Source organism: Pleurodeles waltl, chromosome 3_1, assembly GCF_031143425.1.
Source record: "Pleurodeles waltl isolate 20211129_DDA chromosome 3_1, aPleWal1.hap1.20221129, whole genome shotgun sequence".
Classification (NCBI taxonomy): domain Eukaryota; kingdom Metazoa; phylum Chordata; class Amphibia; order Caudata; family Salamandridae; genus Pleurodeles; species Pleurodeles waltl.
Window position 1 is genome coordinate 572,923,307 of NC_090440.1, and position 20,781 is coordinate 572,944,087.

The 20,781-nt window shown below is 45.6% G+C and overlaps 1 protein-coding gene across 1 annotated transcript in view; it reads left to right on the forward strand.

The window, feature by feature from the left end:
• The window catches only part of LOC138283516 (receptor-type tyrosine-protein phosphatase beta-like), a 423,874-nt gene that overhangs the window by 357,191 nt on the left and 45,902 nt on the right, over window positions 1–20,781 (forward strand). The window contains exons 4-5 of the mRNA XM_069221455.1: window positions 18,338–18,601; window positions 19,980–20,246. Of these exons, the coding sequence (XP_069077556.1) occupies window positions 18,338–18,601; window positions 19,980–20,246 (531 nt within the window). The remainder of the gene's footprint in view (window positions 1–18,337; window positions 18,602–19,979; window positions 20,247–20,781) is intronic.

The window sequence follows — 20,781 nt, forward strand, 5'->3', positions numbered from 1 at the left end:
AGTGATAGGTTAGAGTAGGGTAGTAGTTTAGATGGGATAAGTAGGTTGGGGGGTTTCTTATTATTACATGTTAGTTTGTGGGTGGTTGGTTGGGGCTTTTGTGTATTTTTGTGTATTTCAAAAAAGAATTAAAACATAAAAAAAAAAAATAAAAATAAAAAAATATATATATATATATATATATATATATATATATATATATATATGTTTAGTATTAGTTAGAATATGTTTAGGTTAGTATATGTTGTCCTACATGTGTCTCGTCATATAAGGGGGGTTGGGTGCAAATGTTTAGAGTGTGTTGTTAAATGTGGTAAGTAAGCTTAGCATAGGGTAGTTAGGGCCAGTTGTGGGTAATGTATAGTTAGGATAGATTAGTTTAGTATAGGTGTGTTACATAGTTTAAGTTCTGTTTCGTACATAGGTATTTAAGATTTAGATGCTCCCTTACTGCATGTGTCATATGCTTGGTGCTCAGGGTCTTTGCATGAGTGTACAGTGCCAATTGTCTGTTGGCCTGTGTATTCCGAACTGTATCCACATCCCTCTCTTGACATGTTAATTCCTACTTCCAACTGAGCTGTCACATTGGCAGCTACAACAAATCTAAATCTCAATGCATCTGCCATCCATTGTACCCACCACTCAACGTGACTATGGTTCCCATGTATTGGATAGGTAGGTGTGCTTTTTAAGCTGGAACAGTTTAGATCCTGTGTCGTGATGTTGGGCACTGTGGGACGTCTGCCTGCAGCCTGAAGTTCATATCAGCACTGCTAAACTGAGTAGTGCCAATTTCAGATGAGGTCAAGGATACAAATTTCACACCTATGTGTTTTAATTGTACTCCCAGCTGATGTTATTGGCCAAACACTCTTACACAGCCATTCCTGCTGTATGTTGTGGGTGAGGCATGTATGTTTTAAAGCAAATGTCACATACACATTGACTTGCTGGTAGGGGATGTGGCCAGCATTGACTTTCATCTTGTAGATATCTTGGCCCTGAATTATACTATTTTTGCACTGCATTTGCCTCATTTGTTTACGCTAACGCAGCGCAAACTTACAAAATACAATTATATTTTGTAAGTTTGCGCTGCTTTTGCTTAAATAAAGGGTGCAAATTCAGCACAGAAAAAGTGAAAATCTGGCCCCTTGTGCGTAGATATCTGCCCACATTATTTCTGCACTCTGGTGCATCACAAATCTCCAGCAAAGTAGATGTGTCACATTGCACTGATAAAAAATGGGTGTGTAGGTGCTGTTTATTTTAAAGTGCTGTAGTGCAATATTTACATAGTCCAGGTCTGTGACCCCATTAGCGTAAAGCATTCTATTGTGTTGCAACACAAGTGCAAGGTTGAGGGACATGTCATTTGACATGCTGAGATGAAGTGTTGTTCAGTGCAGAGGAACATGAATTGCCAATTGAGTAGTGACAGACAATTGCAGTCCATAGTGGAAAGGTTAACAGTGTGTCGGTGAAGAGTGCATTTCACCAACTGTAGCAACACTGGCATGTCGTCAAGCACTGGACAAACGGAAATCAGTGCCCATGTGGCATGGGCTGGTGCTACCAGGTACTCCTACGGGTGAAGATTATCTATTCCACATCTTCATCCTCTGATGTATGTGTCGTCTCCTCTGACCTTGATGGTGGTGGTGGTGGGTTTGAGGGGGCAACACACACTTCAGTGGTTGGAGAAGTGGACACCAAATTCCTGGCAGCTGCCATCTGTGGAACTACATATGGCATCACTGCAGCAAGGAGGAGCTGCTTATTATTGAGTATGGCAACAACATCCCTGTGGTAGGCAGCCATGTCTTCCCTGAGGGGGGCCAGTTCCTGGTGCATGGAGTCCAGCTTGTTGTCATGTCAGGAACTCTTTCACAGCAGTGGTGAGGTCCCTCACACGCTGCTGGACTCCTTGCAGTAGGGACTGTGTGACTTGTATGGCTGCTGTCTGTTCTGCGGACGTCATCATGCACATGTGCATCCCCTCTAGGCTGGCTGCCATAGTTTGTATCCCCGCCAGCAACTCCTTGGCCAGCTCCCGATGTACTCCCACTACTGTCCTCTCAAAGGCGGTCCCTGTGTCATCACAGTCCTCAGCTGTGTTTGAGCTGGCAGGTCGTACTATTGGGATGGTGGGTGGGTCCTCTGGGATAACTGCTCTGTGTATGCCCCTCCTTGCGTGCGACTGGAGGTGGTGTCTGGAGGGTTCCCAGGACATTTGGAGGGTTTCCTGGCGGATGGTTGTTAGCTGGTCATCCAGGTCATCAGGGTAGTCCAGGACAGACAGATCCATAGGAGAGCCATCGTCCTCTGCATTGAGATATTGTACAATTAGTGTGTCTGTGTTGTGCCAGTTGTAATGTGACGTCACAGACTTCCTATTGGTGGTACATTGTTATCTTGGCTCCCATGCATTGTTCCTGTCATTACTGTTTGCAGTCTCTCAGCCCTATGCCCCACCTCCATGTCACATGTAGTGTGGGCAGTTTGGACAATTGTCTGCGTCACATCTTCTATGTGTGGGTTCTGTCCAAATTGTGGCTTGCCCCCTTCTTGTACTCATCAATCCTCCCTCTGCTTCCATTAGCATGGTGAGGCCCTGCAATGATTGTTGGTGTGCTGATGCCACTGCACCACACATAACAAAATGGCCCTGTCCCAGTCTATAATTTTTCATATACACCTATGCGGTGCTGAGACCTAGCACCATACCATGTATGGCATTTCCATGAAACAATACAGGTGTTACCATTGTTACTTTCTCATGTTGATGTATGCATATGTGTGCTACATTGCATTGCACTGATGGGCCTGGCAGAGTTCCATTTCCTCTTGTGACTGTGCAGTGTGATTGCCTTCCTACACACATATGTCCTCCCCCTCAATGCAGTTGTCTTAACACTATGACACCTGAGATGTTGCATTGTAGCATTGCAGCTATTGTGATACAGGCACAGGGATAAACCCAAGAATGGGCAGCATGGGTATGCGATTACTGCTGTGTACATCATTATGTATATGACAGTGCCTGATGGTTATTGAGTCTATGGACATGAGCAGTTGACAGGAGTTACACTTGAATAGGGCTTGATGGGGATTGATCACGTAGTCATACTGAACCCTCATTTCGAGTGTGTTTGTGCCATGGGCACCTAACTGCCATTTCCTAATTGACCAGCACACACAGCACAGGTAGTAGTGGCAACTGTTGTCAATGGTAAATGCTGCTTGAGCCAAAGGCCTGAGACTGGCCATTGTCCTCTAGTTTACATTCTGACAATACCAGCTATCCTGTGACAGCAGACCTGTTTTACGTTCTACCCTACCCTCCTGGTCTGCTTCAGCATTTCCAGCAGCCTTGGCATGGTGGTGTACCCCCATGCAAAGGTTGTTGGTGTTTTGTTGTGCTGTGCCCCTGGATGCCCCTGCACAGCCCATGCACCTGGCATGGGCAGTGCAGGGAGTCCTGTGCTGTGCCCTTTTGCCCTTTCAGCTGCCTGATTTTCAGGGCTGACATGCTTTGTGTAGTAGGTATGTGCCTCCCCCTTCATGCACTTGACATTTAGGCATTTTGGTCCCCCATGCAACTTACACTGCATATGTGTTGTTTCCTGGTAGTCTGCGCTGTCCTGTCCTGTGATACCAGTGACGATTTCCTCCAGGATGACGGCTGCAACCATCTCCTCCTTCTCGTCCAAGTCCTCTTGCGGTGCTGGACTCCCACCTCCGGTCTGCAGTGCTGCCTCTTGTTCCTTGCCATTTTTCCTTTGTCCTGCGCTTGCAGTCATGCCAGCTTGTCTTGCACTCAGTGACAGTTCTCCTGACCTCTGCCACACTGTTAATCTTGTCCACAATTTGTTGCCAAATTGCCTCTCTCCTTCCAATTGGCAATTTAGAGGTGATGAAGAGTTGATGCTGGTGCTCCATCACCTCTCTCGCCAGAATTTCATGCTCCTCTGCGCTGAAGCGACACTTCCTCTTCTTCTTGTCTCTCCCCTGGGTCTTGTCTGTGTCCTTCTGGCTAGTTCCTGGTTGGCTGGGATCTCCCTGGGGTCTCACCTGGCTTCTGGGATCCATTTTGGGGCTCCTTATCACTGTTTGCGTCACTTTTTGATGCTATTGTGTGAAAAAATAGTACATATACATTTTGCAACGTTTTTCCATGTCGCAAACCGGATTAGAATCATTTTTCCTGCGCTAACGTCATTTTTCCTTACAACAAGGAGCAATGGTTAGCGTTAAGAAATGACGCTAGCCAGAGCTAAAATTATTGACGCAAAACTGCGTTAGCATAGTTTTGCATCAAAAAGTATAAATCTGGCCCTTAGCTCCCTGTCGCTGTAGAATAGGCACTTCTTATAGAAGTTGAAGTATGCAGTATAGAGTGCCATATGTATGATGTCCCCAGTAAGCAAAATATTGACACTGAGGCTAGCTAGGGTTGTGGCCAGTAGAGAATTGTCTGTTGACTTGACTCTTTCCAAATCAGCAACCTGTGAAATGTACCATATCAGCATTATTGGAGGCATAATGCTTCGGACGTTCTACTGAACTATCTCTCCCAGACCAAATTATTTTTTTAAACGTGTTATTGGCATCTATATTAATAAACATACAAAATTCCAGACATGTTATCCACAAGGCTATCCAGGCAAATTGCAACAATGCTATACTCTTAAAGCAACATTCATATACCACATATAAAGCTAAATATCACAAAGGTAACTATAAGCCAAGAGCGTGTTCAGGAGTGTCTGACAGTGCTAACAGGGGACAGGGCTGTGTGGGGGGAGAGGGTTTGAAATTAATTTAAAAAAAAACTTACCTACATCGTCGTAGCCGTCACTGACGCTCTGCTCATCTTTTGCAGGCAGGCTGGTGGCACAGACTCCCAGCTTGCGGTCAATCCTGATGCTGCTCAGAGCAGCATCAGGTTTGGCTGGGAGCGCCCAGCCAGGGCGCTCCCAGGCAGACTAGGAGCTTGTGCATGCTCTCTCTAGCCCAGCAACTATGCTGCTGGGCTGGTGAAAGCCTACTGTGCATGTGTGTTTGGCCAGTCTGAGACGGTCGGCCAAACATACATGTGCAGTGAGGAGGAGTGCACAGCACTCCCCCTCAGTGCTCGTAACAGCCTGTGGCCCCACCTCATTTACTAAAAAACGATAATAAATGTAGTTTATTATAGTTTTTTTTGTAAAAGGTTTAAAGCAGCTGCTGCTGGCGGGGGGGGGGGTGACGCTCCTCCACCCTAGCGGAGGAACCACACCTGAGTGTGTTAATCCCCCAACAGGTGTATGACTCTCTACAGTGTCTTATGACGGATGTGCAGCCCAGGATTCCACTTTCCATTCCCCTCTGACAGGGCCACACCTGTAGAGCGACCCACAAGCTGAGCAAAAGTAGAGCTTCTGTATGTATAACTGCCTGTGGTAGTCCGTGTGGTCAGACAAAACTTAGCTCTGGAGTGAGGGAAATTGGAAACATGGAAACAAACATAAAAACGAAAACCAAACTGTCTCAGGGTGCAAACCACCTGCAAACAATAGTGAGCATCAAGAGAGGTGGGCTGAAGCAGCCCCCATAAGGCCAGGAGTTCCCCAGGGTGCAAAAATGATTGCCATGGCTCCAGGGGAGGGGAGCAAGCCACCAGGAAGATTGTGATAGGTAAGGTTGTTGTTTATTTGGGGCGGGGGAATTGATCTCCCCTATTGTATAGTCTCCTCCTCCCCATCTCCCGCAGTGACCTCTGGGTTCCCTCTCACCAAGTCATCCCACCCGTCAGGTCCTGTTCCTGTGCCTCTCTCCAGATCTTCCAAGGCCTCCAATACCTCCAGCCACAGCCCCACCATCGAGCGTCATCTCACTCTTCTAGTGTCTTCTTGGATTAGCGCCATTTCCTCAGCTCTAGCCAATGTGGTGACATCCCTCACCTAGGTCTCCAGGAAAGGGCCTGCGGTCGATTTCCAGGCCATGGCATTCAACGTCTTAGCCAACTCTAGGGGTAAGTCTAAAAACCTAGAGCCTGATCAGGCCTCTACTTTTCGTGGCCTGGAACAATCCCAAAAGACACAGCTCTACTGTACATGGGTTTCTGAACCATTCCATTCAGCACTCTGTATACTATATCAGTAAGTGACTGAGACCATGGATATTAACTATTGAAGCACTGCTTGGGTCACAGACTTATCCCAGCCTCCGTCCCAAAGGTCCCAAAAGGCTCTCAACAAGGCTGCATAGGTCAGAAACTAGCCCGGGGGCAAGGCATACTGAACCATCATCTCTTTCAGGGGATCAGGGCACCCAAATGATAGCAATCTCTTTCTGTCACAAGACTGGCATCAGTCCAGTCTAATAATTTCGGGGCCATGAAAAATGAAAGGGTGTCCCTATGAAGATGTAACACCAATGGCAGGGCAGGAGCATGAAGAGGTGTTCCCTTAGTCTTCAGTACACAGCACCACCAGCATTTCCCAAGTGGGTAATGCAACGTCAGTGCTCTCTGACGATGGGCCATCCCACTAGGCCAAGCGCCTCCTGGTGTGCATCGTCAAGCCATCGGATGACCCATTGGAGCAGTGCCACCAGGATACACAGCTGAAAGTCGGGGGCCCCCGACAGATGCCCCTCATCTCAAATCAGCTCCCTATGCAGGGTATGCAGCAGCTGGAACCAGAAGGTGGACACCCCAGTTGGTAGATTAACAAAGAAAATGTAATCGCTGGAGCATCATAATTTTGGAAATAGATATCCGGGCCATAGTTGGTAGCTTGAGGTACCTCCTAAAAGGGACACATTATTTAAAGGATTGGAGGGATAATTCCAAATTGCCCTCACGTAGGTCCTCCAGCAAATGGAATACCTGAAATCACAGGTACCTAAAGGACGTGGGGAACCAAGTCAGGCCAAGAAGGAATCTGCGGCTGCTGAGCTCCAGGGGTCACTGGAAACAGGCAAGTTTTGGCCTTATTGATCCGCAGGCCCGAAAGGGTCTCAAACACCTCCATAAGTCAAGCCATCTGCTAGGTAAAGCAGAAGATCATCTGCATAGAGAAATATTACATGTTCATGGCCAACTACAACTATGCTGTGGCCCGCGCCCTCCCCTGCAAAATAACTCCACCAGTGGTTTGATGGCCAACATGAACAGGAGGGGATATAATGGGCATCCCTTCCTTATGTCTCTTAATTGCATACATTGTACTGCTGGGAAGTGGTGGAGCACAATTTAGCTGCTGCCATTGGATTAGAGTACAGTAGTTCAACCCAGTTTATCCAGCTCTCCCCCAGTCTCATATGACACATGGGGGGTCATTACGACCCTGGCGGTCGGTGGAGAAGCGGCGGTCTTACCGCCAACAGGCTGGCGGTAAAAAATTTGGAATTATGACCATGGCGGTTACCGCCATGGTCATCCGCCACTTCTCCGTTCCGACCGCCAGGGCGGAGACGACCACTGGGCTGGAGACTTGGGTCTCCAGCCCGGCAGCCGTCACAATACCGCCAGCGGTATCATGACCCGGCTGACCGCCATGGATTTTATGGGGTTTGAAACCGCCATGAAATCCATGGCGGTAAGCACTATCAGTGCCAGGGAATTTCTTCCCTGGCACTGATAGGGGTCTCCCCCACCCCCCACCCCACCCCGAGTCCTACCCCTGCACCCCCACCACTCCTGCCACCCCAAAAGGTGGCAGGACCCCCCTCCCTGACCCCCAACATTACCTTACACATACACACCCGACACGCACGCAGGCACCATCAACACACATACCTGCACACACATCAACATACATGCCAACAGCCACACACACAGTCATACGCACACACCCACATTCAGACATACACGCACACATCCATACAGACATCCATACAGACATACATGCACTCATTTCCAAACACACAACACCCCCCATACACGCACTCACACACCCCCTCTACATACACACACGCACACCCCCATGCACGCACACAACACACAACACCCCCCCACCCTCCTCCCCTAACGGACGATCAACTTACCTGGTCCGTTGATCCTCCGGGAGGGGATGGGATCAATGGGGGCTGCTCCACTGCCACCACACTGTCAACAGAACACCGCCACGCCGAATCACAGGACGTGATTCGGTGGGCAGTGTTCTGTTGACGTGGCGGTGGAGGTGGAGCAACCTCCACTTCCCCGCCGCCCGCCAGTATGGCTGCTGTCGCACTCCATCCGAAAAAGGACGGAGGGCTGCCAGCAGTCATAATACGCAGAGTGGAAAACCACCACCACTGGCGGTCTTCAGCACGGCGGTCCCTCGTCAAAATGACCCCCATGATCTTGGACAGGACATCCCAGCACAATGTGTCGAAGGCCTTTTCAAGGGTCACAGACAAGAGTGTGGCTCCCGATTGAGGCTGCACTTCCAGGTGGCAGAGGACATGATATAACCACAGGATACCAGTCTGAGCGGCAAAGCAGGCCCCTCAAACCGATGACGATGCTGCTGTCATGCTTGAGACAGCATTGTCATCATCGGCTGGGAGCCTGTGTGCAGCCAGGAAGAGGACGAGGACGGAGGGGAGACAAACACGTCAAACCCAAGAAGGTAGGTGTTTTTTTTTGTTTATTTAAACCCTGTCTCGTCCTGACCCATCCCACCCCTCTGCCCCCATTCTGTGGCAACCGCCACTGTAACCACCTAAGATTGAGGGAGGTGCTGTGAGCCGGAATGAACCCATTTTAGTCTCCATGAATAAGTGCCGGCATATGGGGTAACAGTCGAAGGGCTAAGATCTTGCTGAGAATTTTGAAGTCCATGTTTAACATGGATAAGGGTCGGAACACAAAGGGAGAGATCTTTGGTCTTGGGCAACAGTATCACAGGTGCTTCCCATGTAGGGGCAATGTTTCTAATCTCAGGGATTTGGCATAGAGTACCTGCAACCTTTGGGCCATGTGTCCCATAAATGTGGAGTGAAACTCAACAGGCCAGTCATGAGGGCCTGGGGTTTTACCCAATGGCCATTTCTATGATAGCATGTCCTGTACCATCACAGGGCCTTCCAGGTCCTCCTTGGCCCCCTTTGGCAGTGTCCTGAGCGGACGTCTCTTCAGGAAAGCAGTCTGTGGCCTCATCAGAAAGGGCTCTGAGTGTCAATACAGCATCTCATAATATTCTCAACAGTGGCGTGGATAGCCCCAGGGGAATTGAGTCACATGTTGTGTCCTGTTCAGAGCTGGACTCCCAGGACTGAGGCCTAGTAGCCAAGCTGGGAGTCATCCCGGTCAGCCCTCTTCCTCATGGGTCCTAGCTACATAGCTTTTGCAGTCATGACATCTTAAGCATTCCAGGGCAGTATTGTACTGCTCCTTCACCTCCCAAAGCCTAGGGAGTGCAGCGGCATCTTCCCCAGAGCACTAACTAGCTTGTGCAGTGTGTCATCTAGGAACCGCAGTTCCTGACTCCTATTGAGAGGCCTAAGCAGGGACTACGAGTCGCCACCTTAAATGTCTCCCACTCCACTAGGCCATTGGTTCCTGAACCCTGGTTAAGTTCAAACTACCCCGTGATCATGACGTTCAGGGAGTCCCTAAAACAAGTGCCTTCAAGGGTCGCTGGGTTAAGCCACCACATAGGAATCCCTGACGCTCCTCTACTTGTCTAAACCCTTGCAAAATGGGTCTGTATTAAGAAAGGGTATGGCCAAGATAGCAGTGGATGTTGCAAGCTGACTTAGGGTCTGATTAGAGTTTAGCAGAGAGTTTACTCAGTCACAACTGAGACTAATATCCCGTTCGCTGAAATATACATTACATTATATCCTATGGGATTTATATTTTGGTGGACGGGACATCCATCACCATTGTAACAGAGTAACCCCTCTGCCAAACTCTAAATCAGGCTCTTAGTCTATTCGAGCATACAAATATGTCCAGAAAAGTGTGTAGTGGTAAATGTGGAAGTAGTAAGAATAATCTTGATGCAACACACACTGAGTACTCCAAACATCTAGCGGCTCCCAATGTTGTAACCACTCACAGAAACCCTCTGCAGTTCAGTGTGCCTGTGCCCTGGGTCAGGGTGGAGCAATCTGGTAAGACATCAGCTACCCAATTAAACTCACCACCCAGGAGCAGGTCATCTGCTGTCAAATGCCCCAGGGGTTCCAAGAGAGACTGGAAAAATGCCAGGTGGTCCTTGTTTCTTACTTCCCAGTGTAATTTCCCTACCCAACAGTCTGTCCTTAACCAGGATATAGCACCAATGTTTGTCAATTGAGGAGCGAACATGTTCAAAAGCTGTCCTCACCCTGATACAGACAGGGCCCCCGGGCATAAACGAGGTAGGAGGTAGCATATATCTGGCCTTAACACCGATGTTGTAAGTGCTTAAACTCCACCACCCCTCTGAAGTGTGCTTCCTGTAGCATGGCAATGTGTAAACCCCATTGCCTCAAGTACCTATGTATGCTGTGACATTTAGTCTACCCCAACTCCTCGGATATTCCATGTCATGAACGTAAGCTTCTGTCTTTGAGTAGGCATCAGACCTAACTGGACTTGTGTCCCTTGCAGTCAACCCAGGGCACCTCCGCATCCAAACCTCCCACAGCAGCATGTATCACAGCCCCTGAGACATACAACAAAACACACAACTTTGAACTTTCCATCCTAAGGTCCTCCACCCAAACTCAGAGTGTAAAAACATTGTCCTAAGTATGACTACTTTAGTCTTCTGGCAGAGGCCATTTATTGAGGGCCAGGCAAAGATATGCAGGCACATCCTGTTCCACACAATTCAAATTACCATTTACTGTCCAGGAGCAGGCCATGGCCCACTCTTGTTATCTTGGCTCAGGGGCCCAGTTAGGGGTCCCATTCATCCCATATTGGGGGCCACCCCCCTTGTAAGCATAAGTATAACCAGTATGAATGAACGTCAGGTACCCACAGCGATGGGAGCCCCAGGCAGGGGTCTCTATAATCAGCTGTTCATCAGGGTGTGGGCCCTACAGTCAAAAACACAGGCCCCAGTGGGCCAAAATTCCAATGCTACCACTCCTCAGATCAGTTCATCTACAGTTTGAAGGGTCACCTCCAGGGGGGCAATGCTTCCACCACAGAGCTTTCCAATTCAGAATCTGCTGATTGGCGGTCGGAAGGGGTACCTGTTCCAGAATCTGACATACGTGGCACTATGATCTCAGCTGTCACCTGGAGTGCAGCTGCCCAGTCTTCCTCAGTCAGTAATTTGGATGGTTTCTTCAAAGTCCTCCTCCATGGTTTCCCTGGGAGCGCTTCCTGGGCCTACGTCTGGTCTCACCTGACGTGGAGCGGGCCAGAGCTTACCCTGAATTGCAAGCGTCTAGCCATTCCTAAGCCATGTTGTGGTCATCACTGAAGTGTATGGTGCCATCCAGCGTAATTTTTAGCTTGGCTGGGAACATCAAGGAGTACTGTAGTCCTTTTTCTTGGAGGGCCTTCTTCACTGCCAGAAAGGATGCTTGTTTGGTGTGCATGGTGGCAATGAAATCAGGGAACACCAACACTTTAGTGTTGTCCATGTGTCAAGGACTGCCTGTCCGCGCTTTTTCTAGTATTGCATCTCTGGTTCTGTAGTGGAGGCGACTAACCATGACGGGCCAGGGCGAGCAGCCCAGTGCCAGTGGTCTGGCCAGTACCCTGTGGGCCCACTCCAAAGCAAAGAAGGGTGTTAGATGATTCAGGGTAACCTCTGTCTGCAGCCACCATTGAAGGTAAGACACCATGCCTCCCCCTCTGTCCCCTCAGGTCATCCCACCACTTGGATATTGTTCTGACAATTACGTCCCTCTGCATTCTCTGCACAATGTTCCAAAATGCGCACCCTATCTACCAGTTCTGCAACCTGTCAGTTTAGTGTCTGATGGTCTGGTTGCAACTCTTCCACTGAGTTCTTCACATCCTTTACCCTGTCCACAAGTTTGCAGTCTTTCGTCTGCAGGAGACCTAGGCTCAATGCGGCAGTGCTAATATCTTGTTGAAGGGTACTCTTAGTGTCTGTTGTGACTTCAAGAATCTTGTCTGATAGAAGAAGACATTGGGATCATCATGGCTTCAGATCCCTCTACTTCCACAGTCACCAGCTGGGAAGACTCTCCTATTCCCATTTTGATGGCGGTGGTCTGGGCCTTGACCTCTCCAGATTTATAAAGGGTCCAACCCTCCGCTACAGCCCAGGCTGACCAGTACCACTTTCCTCCATTCCATCCTAGCAGGCCAGTGGAGGTCACCCACTGCCGAGTGATGGGGGGGGGCTCACCCACCCCGGGCCTCACAGGAGCTTGGTGCCCCAGCTAAGGGACACCATCCCAGCAAATCAGCAAGAAAGTGAGGCTCCCAGCTGCCAAGCAGCTTGTCTGACAATCCCTAGTTTCCCAGCTCCACCGTGACTACTCAGCCCCACACCAGGCACTAATCCGCACCCCAAGCCACTTCTGCCAGTCCAACGACTCTCCACCGATTGGGCCCCAGCCACACTCTCTTCTGTCACCCAAATGGGGGCTAGGCTAAGAATCAGTCAATGGGGTACATGGGAGATAACCTCCAACCCAGCAGAGTTTTAATTTCAGGGAGGTTTTCCACCCCAGGCAAGGCCTTCTGCAATCACTCCACACTGCAGGCTCTATGTCACATGGAGGCCGGGGATCCAGGCACACACCTCAGCCCACGCTGCCTGAGGGTGCAAACATAGAGGGTTGCAGTCACTGTAGGCTCTGACCTGCACACTTAGGCCACAAGGCTGGCCTCTGCACACCCATCAAATAGGGCTCATAGGGACCCAGGCAACGCAACTCAGTGGGATGGGAAAGTATGAAGATTTTCCCATGTCCTCTGATATAGAAACTGCAAGCATCAGGCCTCGAGGACTCTGTTTGTGTGGTGTGTGGCCCCTCCTCCCAGCAGCCTCAGGGTAAGGGAGATCAGCACAGCGACAGCAGGCCATCACTCATCCGCCGGGCCTCGACACAGGCCCAGAGGTGCTTCGGCACTCCTAAATCCAGTCCTCTGCCAAGTCATCACCCACCAATCTGTGTCCCGGTGAGGGGTGGTCCAGCACTGTTTCACCCTGCTGTAGGTTTGGCAGGGGCCAACACTTCCAACTGCTACCTTCGAGTTTCAGAGCTGTCAACCTCTGGCTGTCATGAACCCTCTGGCACTCGAAGCATGGAATTACCCTAGGCTTCAGTCGCAATTTTAAGAGGGCGGGTCTTCACTGCTCTGCCGCTCGGGGCCTCTGCCAAACCCAAGGAGTCTCTCCACCCGTATTCACCATGCTGGAGGCTACAGCCCTTCTAATGCAAGGGTAAGTGGCGCCCCCAGATGGTGGATGCCACTGGATAACAGGCAAGATGGCACAGAGCAGTAGGCTCAAGCATCTGCCATCTCCAGCTCTCAAGCTATACCTCAGACCAAATAATTATTCTTGAACATTCAGACTGAGGCAGATTCAAACACCCCCATCTATCAGTCTCTCCAATCTGTCGCCTACTCTTTGTATATCACATCCATGCTCTCCCCACACCCGCATAGTACACCAATCCAACCTCCTGTTACTTGGATGAATAAATAGCTTTAAAAAATCCACGAGGCAACATAAAGAGACATCCCCATGGTTATATGCTTATGCTAAGGAATGTTGAGGAATTCCGACTTTTTCAAAAACATACAGAAGACCTTCCTAACTGGTGGCTTACTGTGAGAAATTCTGGGAGGAAGAAGGAAAGGCTACTTCTTTCAGTAACTGAGTGCCCCTTGAAATAACTGATTCATCGGGAATCTAAAATATGAAGAGGCCAGTCAGAAAAGCATGCTGTCCAAATCCAACACGAAGAGGAACCTGCAAGTGGAAGACTCCACACCGGTGAGTCTGCTGCTGGTGAGTAAGATGCAGTCTGCCACCCCCCCGTAAGTAAAGTTCATGTTTATTTTCATGATTTTGGAACTCCAAATGAGAGTAAATAGTGAAGGACATAAAACATCAATATCTTCAAAGGAGCCATAAATCTATTAATTCATGAGAGACATAAGTGACATTAACACTTTAAAATTGAATTCGTACTAAAAGATTGATATAAGTTTAAGAAATATTTGAAAAAAGGACAACAGAACATTTAATTGGGGGATCAAACATTAATTGCAAAACCTCAGTGGAAGAACACACAAACCATTTCAGTGATAAGGTCTTAGCAAAGTCCGGTGGTGCAATAGCAAAGCAGGGCAAACAATAAACGCATGTTTCATACCTTGGATATCATTAAACCTACAGAAAAGATTATAAATTGCTAAAGATCCATACCATTTAGAAGTTAAGGAAAAGTCCAGAAATGTCTTACCCCATGGGGTATATTTCATCTCACATACGATTGGACTTTTGCATTTCAATGGCATAATCCATTATTTGGCAGCCCCCTTTATTACTACAAGCTTCACTGCATAAGCAAAAGCTTAGAACTGACGAAGCTTGTTTCAGACAGGTCTTTTATTGATTGACAGGAAGTGAGAGCACTAAACTCTGCCCTGGCCCGAGTTGCTCTAGGGTAAATGTGAAATTTCTAAAGAACAAAGATTTTTCTTTTTTCTCTATGGAAATGTCCTTTCCCATGTGAAATCGTAAGGTATCCCCTTCACTTCTCTCAACGCAGAAGGCCCACTGAACAATTCCCCCAGACCTTGTACGTAGGTGCTTTTAATCCCAAATTCCAACCTTAAGGCAGCTATTGATGCTAGGGTGTTACAAGATATTAGTCATCTCAAAATCTGCCCCTTTGTCTTATTTAAAAAGCCCCATCTGGACATATCAATAAGCTCTACTGCATATAGTAAGGTGGCCTGATAGACAGATATAAGAATAGAAAGTGTGTTCTGCCTACACCATTATAAAATGCGTCCCAGTACCCTAGCCTGGGATTGTGTTTTACAGACACTGTTCGAGATATGGCCAGTATCACTCAAGTTGCTACATACAGTTTCCCTAAAAAAATGCAAGATTTAACCACTTTCAATTTTTGGGAACCTAAATACTATGCATAGTTGGCGTAGTTACCAAGCAAAGGTTTTTGCTTTTGGAAGAATTGGTTTTCAAAAAATATGCATCAGCATACTGCTCCCGCACCCCTAATCGACTATTAAGAGCTTTACTGTTAAGGACCATAATTACTATATTGTCTTCATATAGTAGAAATTATATTGACCGATCCTTTATACTAGGTGGGAAACCATTTCCCTGCAAAAGAGAACCGGGCAGATCAGAAATATACAGGGAGAAATGCAGCTGGGTGAGTGAACACCCCTGCTTTAGACCGTTTTTTATTGGGATCTTCTTGGAGAACCCTCGATCACCACCTAGCAGAACTGACACCATGTAGTGCAGTGGAGGGCAATAATTAGGTGTAATAAGGTTCAAGGGTTGCTGAGCTGTTTCTTCAACATCATTGGCGGTCTACTTTATCAAAGGCCGTGAAGAAGTCAATGAACACAGAATATACTGGAGACCCTCTATTCATGACATATTTTCAATTATTTGTTGTAACGCTGCAATGTTATCTAGAGTGCCGTGGTTTTTCCTGAAGATTGTCTGCTCTAACTGGATGATTTTGTTATCTACCACCCAAGAATTAAGCTGAGCCAACAAACATCTAGCAAAAACTTTGCCTAGCACGTCAAATAGGACAATTTGGCGATAGTTTGAGGGCAAATTACAATCTCCCTTTTTATGTAGTGAAACAATGATACTTGACGAGGGAACTATTGTGTTGAAACAACAGAATTTGAAGACCAGTAATAACAATTTAGCCCAAAGTGTTGTTTCATTTTTTACTACTGTTACCAGCACTTCATCCGGACCCATTGCAGCGGAAGATTGCATAGCAACGATAGAGGATTCAATCTCCTTTATGGAGGGAGAATTATGCCTAAACAGAAAGCAGTCGGGGACAGTAGACTGAATTACTCAACTAGATGTCAAATAAAAATAAACGGTTCAAAATCAAATCAGAGTCCAAAAGTACAACAAAACAGTTTTGGGCCTTTCTTTAAATTTGTTATTTGATTTTTTTCTTCACCTTCCGATTATTTGCTTTCCCTTCAAACTCAGACTGAACAATATCCACTGAATAACCCACACCTAATTTAGGATGAGCTTTTGTCCTAAAAATGGGAAACTTTTCAGGTCTGGAAATGGGTATTTTCACAGAGGAACCAGTTACCACAGTGTCCATTAAGCATAAGTCAAAGACGTTTTTTATTGTGATTGTAGGACTTTCCACATTCTGTCACTTCTTTGGGGAATCTGGGATTGCCTTAAAGAGGGGTTTACCAACTTGTGAACTAAAATCCTTCTTTATTACAAGGGGAGGGGTATCTGATCTGCCCCACCCTCACTAAACAAGCCAGTATGTGCTCCTTGGACTAGAGCACCCATCTTTTTATAGTTCTCACTTTCTTTGTGACTACGAAGCCTAATTGGAATTTTCCCTCCCTTCCTTGGTATCAGTCACACTTTCAGGATCGCAGCCACAGTATCTTGCATGTGGCCAGTATTTGTTTGCAAATTTCTCTAAAAGATTTACGAAAGAGGAGAGAATTCTCTCCAGACAAATATGTGAATCCGAAGCTTTCACCTCTTGGCCTGGGATATTACATGAAACATTTCCAATCAGTTCCAGATCTGGGGTCGCTGACTTTTGAGAGTCCACTGTGGAGTGCTCCGATGGAGTACTAGTCAAATGTTGTTAGCCAGGTGTTCTAGGGGTCTAGGGCCACTAATCTTCCCTAAAGTATAGTATCTTGGATTAGTCTCCAAATCTATATCTATATCAGGGAGAGTAACATCCTCCTTATGTGGATTGGAGGCATCCTCCTGTTCTATTGCCCCAGTTGCCACTTCTATCATACACAGGGGAAGAGAGAGCGCATGGGTATGATCTGGTTCCCTCTTTACCATAAAATGAGAATGTTCCAGTTTGGACTTGTGGTCATCCTGCACCATTTTCTCATTATACAAAAAAGAGAGGATCTGGTCCTGACCCTTCAATGCGTTAATATGTGCAGATTTGTTGAATTTGGTTTTAACACATGCTCCTATTGGGATCAAGTGACCTTAGTGGAGTTTCTGTGCTGTCATATTAGCGCCTTTTTTAGCCGAAAAAACATGACACTTGTAAGACTTATAAATAAGACTCAATTGCCCTAGCAAAAGAACCACCCCATTCTGATCCAGCGTGCCAAATAAAGACTGAAATACAAAAAGGGCCAGCTAGGACCATAAGCCAAGCCCAGGCTAGTTTAGTTGCTGACCAGCAGATCGGATATGGCTTGTGATCAAGGGGACCAAAATATAACACCAACTTAGGTCAGGGAACCACAGGGGCCGTCTCCCTCCACGTCTTCCCTGGCTAGCTTTCCCAGTCCCTTCAGTATCCGCTTGGTGCTGTTCCACTTGTTACTCGCTCTGCTCTCCACTCATATAGGGCACCCTGCACAGGCTTGTTCACTTTTCAGAAAATATTTTCCTCTGTAATCCTGGTAATCTAAGAGTCTTGCCAAATACTTTTAAGGTGCTTGCAGAGCTCACAGTGCTATTCCTTGCTGCTAATAAGGGGGGACCAGAAGAGGAGGTTTTACCAGAGGTCCCAGGGCACCTGTCCTTACAGTAAGGAGCTTATTGCCAGAGGCTCCTATTTGATGCCTTGTGGCTGGTGAGGGAGGCCACATTATTCCCAGACGCCAATCAGTTTGTGTTTGTGAACTCTTTGGTTAGCAACCTAAGAATGAATTGTTTGAAACTTGGGTTGCAGCTCTCAGGCAAGTTTTGGGCCAGGATGGCATAAGAAATATTTGTATAAATAGAAAGTGCTTCTATATTAGTAAATGCTACACTTATTGCTGCATGTTACTACTGTACTATTAACCCAATTGAATCAAACATGTCTATAAATGTTCTGTCAATGCTGACAATGAAGAAGCCTTCACCCAAGACAGCCCGAAACTGAATTGTTTACATCTTGGAATGCAGTTCTCGGGGAAGTTCTTGGGCGAGATGGCATAAGAAATATTTGTATAAATAGGAAGTTATTCTATATTAGTAAATGTTAAAGGTATTGCTGCATATTACCACTGTACTATTAACCAAATTGAATCAAATCTACCTATAAATGATCTGTGTAGGAATGGGCTCAATAGTCTACATATGAAGGTCTATGTGTGGGTTCTATCTGCCAAATGTAGTTAAATTTTGTAATGATCTGCATTGCAATGCTTCAGTAACATTGTTACAATTATTTAATGTATTCACAGGGCCTCATAAAGTACCTTTGGAGAATATCACTCTTAACAATTTGCAATCAACAAATTCCATTGAAGTGAAATGGATTGCACCCCCTGACATTGTGCAAATGTATATTGTTTCCCTACATGGAGATTTCACCAAGACCAAGACTATTTCAACTGTGCAACCTGTGATTTTTCAAGACTTGCTCCCTGGCAGAGAATACAAAATCACAGTTACAACAATCAGTGGTCCATTTAATGAGACGTCATTACCAGTGACTGAGGCAACATGTGAGTTCAGATGATATTGCTAACACATGTATTATATAACGTGTTAAAACAAATTAATTATCTAAAGCCTTTACTTGTACATTAACATAGAATACATGTAATGTAATGCACAAAACTAGGATACTCTTGTAACACTGCACTAGCAACGTCACCCACACATGAAAGATTTGCACTAGCTTCAGATAATCACATTTCTTCACATCAACATGAATCAATATTTTGAGGCAAATTTAGAGTTTAATAAGGTCTATAGCAATTCTGTACGTTTTATAGATGCACTAATGATATCGCATTGTAAACTGTATTTAAATACCAGTGCATGTTTCTATTTTGTACACACCACAGAGCTGTAATTTCTCATATTGGGGGGTGTCACTCGGATGGGCATGACTGAAAAAAAGTAATTGAAAAGAAGCTAGAGGAATAGAGGAAGCACTTGCGAGTGAACTCTTTGAGAATGAATGCAATACAGCCAAAAGAGATGTGGAGGTGTTACACACCATTCCATGCTCTAAGCAAGCTTTGCATTAGGAAATATGACTCATTCTTGTGCTGTACTGAAATACTGACATAGCACACTTCTGTAAGATATAACAAAGTAGGTTATACTTGTAACATGTTAGGTTTAAGAACACTTGTTCAGAAAACATACACCAAAAGTATAGTACACAGGGCAGCATTAAATACTTTATAAGATTTTCAAACATATTCAAAATTGAATGAAGATTATGATGATATTTCACTCAGGTATTTACAATGTATGGAATATAACTGCTTTTGTGTAAAGTGGTCTGGAATCTCCAGGGCAATATATCCTAGAATAGTCAGTGAAACTCTTCCTCTTCACACCACTCGTGATGTAATGAGGTTCAGATTTTAAAACTGGATCCTTAAGTCCATAGCAAGAGAATTTCAAATACTGGAAATAGAACATAAATTAAAACGTTCGAAATACAAACTTATCTTCGTGGCATGGGTCACCATAATATATATCCTTTAAAGGACAGTTCATTCAGTTCACCCATTCACCCAAAAGGCAACACCCAGAGGGTGCTTCTACACAAGTGTGAGGAATTGGATTTAGACTTCTTTAGAAACTTAAGTTACCAATTCAAATATCACACATAAGAGTTTGTCTATGAAAAATGTGTTGCATATTATTTTTGATGTTTAAGTTGTATTTCCTAAATTATTTTTACATGATTGTAAGAAGGATAAGCAGACAGTAGATAGACAGGAAGAAAAGTAGATATATACATGGTTAGATACATACCAACAAATTGATTTACTGTGAAAGTTTTCAATATGCCATTTGCAAGATAAATAATTTTTGATGAAATTGACTATTTAAATTGTCAAATTATTTCATGATCAACAGATCCTGCACAACCTGGCACATTGATATTAATGGATGCCAGGAGAAACAGCATCAATCTTTCATGGGATCCACCTCTTAACATGAGTGGTTTAACTTTGATTTACAATATCACGTACAGCAGTTTACAGGGAAACTGGATCATCACAAACAACACTGAATATGCCAATATTGAGAACCTCACCTCAGGAACAAACTATACAATAAGTGTGGTGACAGTTGGTGTTCGTAATTATACAAGTCCCCCTTTGCTCACATCATCATATACAAGTAAGTTGCACTATGCTTCTGTAAATATTTTATAATCGAATATCCACTGATGATCTTCATAATATTTAGCTGTAATCTGAAATACCTACCCAGAAATAATTATTTGGCTTTTTATTATCCTCTATTACATTTTCCAATTCAAGACTTTAAACCACTTTCATCATGAAGAACAAAGCTATAAGATAAAGGTTGATTGATTCTGCAGCTTTTTTTTTAGTACCACGTAGGATATGTGTCAGTGGAGCCTGGCATATTGAAATATAATGACACATGAACCGCACAGAAAGTACTTTGTATTCATGTTGTGTCACTTTCCTGGACCAACTGGGTGACAATTTTGAACCTACAAGAAAACTCGAAATCATTGGCCTGTTTTGCATTACAGGACATTCAGTGCACAGTTCCTACTTACAATTCAGCTTATGACAAAAAAGGAAACTATACCGCATAATTTCTCAGAAATGTCTGAAATGCAAAGTAACAACATGTTGTCTCCAAATGGTGCAATTTATTTTTCTGTTGAGAAAAAAGGTAT